Source organism: Teleopsis dalmanni, chromosome 2 (genome assembly GCF_002237135.1).
Source record: "Teleopsis dalmanni isolate 2A chromosome 2, ASM223713v2, whole genome shotgun sequence".
Classification (NCBI taxonomy): domain Eukaryota; kingdom Metazoa; phylum Arthropoda; class Insecta; order Diptera; family Diopsidae; genus Teleopsis; species Teleopsis dalmanni.
In genome coordinates, this window is record NC_051847.1 from 239,880,319 (window position 1) to 239,886,312 (window position 5,994).

The 5,994-nt window shown below is 32.9% G+C and overlaps 1 protein-coding gene across 1 annotated transcript; it reads right to left on the reverse strand.

Moving 5' to 3' along the window:
- Positions 1–607: 607 nt before the first annotated feature.
- LOC119677102 lies at positions 608–5,137 on the reverse strand. Its single transcript, XM_038088369.1, has 3 exons — positions 4,881–5,137; positions 2,255–2,380; positions 608–2,198 (listed from the first exon to the last, which is right to left on the reverse strand). The coding sequence occupies exons 1-3, from the start codon at positions 5,135–5,137 to the stop codon at positions 608–610; spliced, it is 1,974 nt and encodes a 657-aa protein (XP_037944297.1).
- Positions 5,138–5,994: the final 857 nt, after the last annotated feature.

Below are 5,994 nucleotides of genomic sequence, written 5' to 3' on the forward strand. Positions count from 1 at the left end.
GTCAGCTTCCACTCGGTAGCCCGTTAATACTGGTCCGATTGTTAGTGCTTCATTTAGACTCACAAAGGCGTTTGTTTGTTGATCTGTCCATTTAAAGACGGCGTTAATCCGTTGGGTCCCAACTGATAACGCCGGGTGAAATCAAGACCGAAGCCATCCGAAATTTCAACGTGCCTACAACGCAAACAGAGGTGCGGCGCTATTTAGGGTTAACGGGATATTTCCGTAAGTTTATACCAGGCTACGCAATTATATCTTCAGAAAAACGCCGTCTTTAAATGAACAGATTCAATGTTAAATTAAATTCTTTTATTATACCTACAATTCGTTGAAACTTTCCGAAAGGTTCTTCTTCATCGTTGCCGCAGACAAGCATATCGTCCATGTAGTGAATCATATCGCTGGGTTCCAAGCGCGTTTTAATTTTCGCCATCAATTGTAGAAACAGGACTGGTGCGTTCTTCAACCCGAACGGCATCCGTTTAAACTCATACAGACCATCAGGAACCACAACTGCAGTATATTTACGACTGTTACGTTCTATAGGAATTTGATAATAACCACAGTTAAGATCTAACGATATGTAGATTTGGTACTTCGTTGCTTCTTATAAATTTTCTTCGATATTGGGTATTGGGTAGCATTCTTTTCGAGTGAATTGATTAATCCGACGGTAGTCCACGCAAAGTCGATGATCGCCATTCTTTTTCTTCACAAGCAACATTGGACTCGCATAACTTGATTCAGACGGAGCTATAATATCATTGTCGAGCAACTCTTGAATTTTCTTCGCAACGATTTCTTTTTTCGGTTCCGGAACTCTATACGGGAATTGTGCGATCACCTCGTTGGTCATTACCTCAATTTTCATTTCGACTCCACTAGTTTTGCCGATTAGATCCATACCTGTAGCGAAACATTCTCGGAATTCATTCATCACCTCTAACAGCTTTCCCTTAGAATCTGAATTTACAGTGTCCATACACACGTCATCTTCCGTTATTAGACTAAGTTTATTAATTTTACACGTCGTTTTTACTTTGTCTTCGAATTTGAAATGTCCGTTGTCATATACGGCGCGTATATTTTCGCTATTGAATATTTCGTCCCCGAGCAATAGATCGTAATTCAACACACAATCTTTGAAGACGTGCAACGTCATCGATTTTTCAACCTCATCGATTTTCAAATCCGTGTCGATTTGTATCTCAGATCGTTCTATACCACCACCGAATCCACCGATGGTAAATAGGTTTTTGCTGCGCGTACCACCAATATCGTTGGCAAATGTTTCCTGGACCATATTACATTCGCTTCCAGTATCAATAAATGCAATGGCTTGCTTGCCACCAATCGTTATTTTCTTAAGGAATTTATTGTCGATAATACTTGTTTTTCGTACGAAAGCTGATGGTTTTCCGCAATTTTGATGTTCATTTTTGGGGTGCACCTTATTACAATCTATACAACGAGGACGTTTTGGGGGTCTTGCACAATTTACTGACAAGTGTCCTGACTCACCACAATTGTAACACATAACATTCTTTGCCTTACTGAACGATTGTATTCTTTGTTTGCTTTCACCCGCATTATGAAAAGGCTTTTCGTTTATCTTAATGCAATTTTGTAAAAAGTTCTCGCATGCTTCACGCATTTCTTTAACGGATACGAATTTTTGCGGAGCAATCTCCATTTGTAGTTCTCTATGTTTTAATCCTTCTCGGGCGTATTTCGTGATAGCCATCTCACTAAGATTATGACGTCGTCTTAGCGCAGAGAAACGAAAAATTAACTCAGTTATTATTTCGTTTTGCCTTCGAGCAACGCGCGACATATTGTAATGTACATCCGCTTCATCGTATTCGCAACCGAACTCGGTGACAAGCTCATTTGAGAACTCCTTCCAAGTAGCATGCATTCTTGGTGATGCGTCCACCCACATGCGCGCTACACCCTTCAAACGGCTATACACTGCAAGAAGCACACTTTTTTCGGCCCACGCATATACAGACATAACAGCTTCAACACGTTCGACAAATTGCGTAGCCGTAATAGAATCTTCATTCGTTGGGTCGAATTCGGGCAAGACTTCTGCGATTTCTTGTATAGAATGCGCGTTACGGTCCTTACTAGGCATTTCTGAAGTACTGTTTTGATTGTTTCTAACGTTATTCTGGTTAATGGCTTTTAATGTAGGCCTGCACGAAAAGAAAAATTAGATATACAGATATTAAGAGTGCAACTAAGATATTACCTCGGGTTACCCGCGACGCCCAGCTCCACTCCAAGTAGCACTAGTCTCGTCCACCAGTATTGTTTCCTCCACTGGTGATCGTGTGCTACGCCAACAGCTCTAGCACCATATTTTTCTTTTTTAATACTTATATATACAATATTTTTATTATATATATAGTATTCATTAATTTTTTTTATTATTTTTATTATTAAATGCTAACAAAGTGCATTGCCCGCACATTGCAGAATAAATAAATGGGTAAAAGCTTTTGTACAGTTTTTGTTTTGATCAAATTGACAGCAAAAGCTTTAGGAGTAGTAAAGATCAATGCTGCCAGAGCAATGCACAATGGAAGTATTAAAATAAGTTATAATGGGAAAAAAGTGGGTAATGCAGGTGGGACGTTCGGAATGTACAAAAGAAAAACATTATTAACTGAAGGTTCAAAGAACGACCTCCAAAAGTGTACGGGATGAGTTTACAACGGGTGAAATTACGGAAGGATAATAGATATGAAAAGGAAAGAGTGGTTGCTAGTTTTCTTCTTGAACAAATGATTTGAACGGTGACGGTCGATGTCCGCGAGCAGTTAGAAAAGTTTTTTTATTGGTGGAATTTAAAATATATGATTGAAATATATTAGCTAATAGATAAAGTGGATATTTAAAAATAAAAGAAAAATAAATATAAAATAGCTACAGCAGTAGAAAAATACCAGATGATGAATAACTAAAACTGAATACTGTAAATGATTATAATTAATAATTGTGTTGTATTAAATTATTAAAATATTAAGTGGAACAAAAAAATGTTAAAAATGACAATAGCATTTTTTTTTTTGCAATGCACTTTACATATTGTGTGAGAAATTTAATAAGTTAAAATTACATAAAAATGCACTTTTATATACAAGTTATACATATGTACGAATGTACGAAAGAAATATTCTTCACGCTTTAAACGTTTAATCTATTCCTAAAAATCGGAGGCTTAAACTATCGCCAAAGAAAACTAAAAAGTTCTAAACTAATTTGGCCACTTAACTGATGACCCTGAATTGAGAACATCCCTATCTCAGTAGCATGACTAAGGCAGCAGCAAAGAACAACAAGTGAAAAGTAAATTCACCGGATGAAGAATTAGTTACTCTAACTGATCCCTTTTTTACAAATGAATGGCACATCACGTAATAGTCTTACTGACTATGCAGAATTTGTAGAAGCTCCACAAGAAAGCAGCAACAAGATAGCAGAAACAACAATAGCTAAGTGGCGAAAAATTCATTATTTCACACGATATACCTATATCATTTTTTTTAATAATTATTTTATTATATAATTTTTATTATTTTTTTATTATTATTGAATTCTTATATCATTTATAAAATTTTTTTAATAATTATTTTACTATATAATTTTCATAATTTTTATTATTTTTTATTATTATTGAATTCTTATATCATTTATAAAATTTTTTTTAATAATTACTTTACTATATAATTTTCATAATTTTTATTATTATTTTATTATTATTGAATTCTTAATATTTGATTAAAGTAATTGTTGAAACAGGAGTCAGAAAAAAAAAGGGGAAAAGAAACATATAAACTTGATATATATGTGGGTATATAGGCAACAACCAATATACTATGAAAGTACTTAAGAGTACAGATAGAAAAAGAGTCTTAGGTTTTATTTTAATTACAGGTTTCCTGGCTGGTGACGTCACCAACGTGGAGGCTAATTCGTAAATAAGAGTAGTTGGATAAAAAAAAATGATACTTGTAATGATCCTCTCTTTGTTTGTTTATCTTTTTGCTTATTTTCTTTTTCTCTTTGGGTTTTTTTTTACTCTTGATTTACTTTTGTTAAATTTTTCTAACATTATTTGAATTTGTTTATTATTTTCTAATGTTTTTTTTATTATTTAATATTTCTTTTATTTTTATCATGTCAATAATATCATTTGCATAATTATATTTAACAAAAATGAAGTTTGTTAGTTATTTAAGCTTAGATTAAATATTTGTAACTCACCATTTATTTTTGTTTGTTTTGATTCAACCAAAAATATAAGTCATTAAAACCAATAATTTTTTTGTTTTGTTGAAATGTTAGTTAGATATGTTATATAGAAAAGAAAAATTCTAAAACATGAGGGCTTAAGAGAAGATATAGATGACAGGTGGATGTGAGAAAGGGGACAATGTTAGGTAAGGTTAAAATGAGCTAGACAGGACAGGGACGATCATGAAATTAGGGAGCTGGGCAGAATTTAACAGGGCCTGTTACTTAAGCTCAACGGTAACTGCGGTAGTGTAGTGAGGGTGGGTAGGTCCAAACCGACAGACAAGGACAGGGACAATACGGAAAAACACTGGTAGACACAGTATTACAATGAAATAGTAATAGTGGTTTTACATATTTTTTTTTGTTATTTCTACGTTCCTTATTTTTTTTTTTTTGTTTATTTGATCTACTTTGATCAAATTGATTGCAATTTTTTTTTTGAACCAAACTCTCTGGCACGATTTTTTTTATTTTTTTTGTTACGGTTCGAATGTGCTATAGCAGAGTAAAGAATCCACCCCTTTGCTGACGAGCTAGCTGGCCTCGCCACCGTGCCAGACTTTAACTCTGCTCACAAAAATATCAAAAGATGTTGAACGTAACAGGCTACTTGTTGAACCATTTGCCGCAGTTCGCTAATTTGTATTCTCAATTCTTCGTTTTCACTCCGCAATTCCTCATTATCGTTTGTAAATTGCAAAACTACGCCGCTTGACTTCACGTGTTCAGTTAATCGTGCAACTAATTCCACCTTATTGCCTGTAGTTGATAACTCTTGCTGTTGTAAGAAGTCCTTCAACTGCTCCTTCGTCAGTGACTTGATGGTCACCATCATTACGTATATATCTGCGTTCGTTTTTTTTTTATTTTTTTGCGCCAAATATTAAAACTTACGTTTTAATTACTCCCCTTTTGGCATTGATTCAATCCCACTTCTGAACTTTAAATTTGGTTTTTGAGTTAAGTACATAACTTTAATAGACTTTATTTAAATAACTTTACTTTACTTTATTTAACTGAACAAAATATTTAACAACATAACTTTAATATACTTTATTTAACTGAACAAAATATTTAATCACGACGCTATCCAACTGACGCTATTCAACGAACTTCCGGTACTCTCGTTCACTCGCTTTTGACATTCGCTGTCACACATATGTTAGGTGACCACATGTTGTTAAAATTTTAAGGTGCCCAGTTGTGCGTTTCTGATGTAGGTTAACATTAATAAGATTAAATGAAAATTTATTTCAAAAAATATGTAATAAAAATTAAATATTTTTTAATAAGAAATTAAGATATTAAATTATTTCAATAACTTCGTTAAATTTAAGCTGTAATTAAAGATAAAAAATTAAGTGAAATCTAATAACAAAATTAACTTATGTTGTTGTAAAAAATATTTAATATGCTTTTCATAACCTTACTAACGAATCTTAGTGTATAACTTACTATTAAATAAAATTTTATAAAGTAGTCCAAAATTGATATACTTAATTTTTTCAAAGTAAGATCCGTAGAACCGATCCTCTTTACTTATAACATTTCGAAACAAATACTCTTTCTCTATTAAATTCATGTACCTATTTAATATAACAAAGTTTTCAAGTACATTGTGAAATTAACTTTATTCCCATGTTTTAAATTAATAAACCTTAAAATAATAAGTAATATAAGCAATAAATG

Bases quoted from the DNA above. Each gene is read 5' to 3' on its own strand.
- LOC119677102 (XM_038088369.1), bottom strand. From the start codon at position 5,137: ATGGTGACCATCAAGTCACTGACGAAGGAGCAGTTGAAGGACTTCTTA. The intron at 2,381-4,880 runs GTGAGCAGAGTT...TGTATATATAAG, and splicing joins CAACATCTTTTGATATTTTT to TATTAAAAAAGAAAAATATG. The intron at 2,199-2,254 runs GTAATATCTTAG...CTTTTCGTGCAG, and splicing joins GGCGTCGCGGGTAACCCGAG to GCCTACATTAAAAGCCATTA.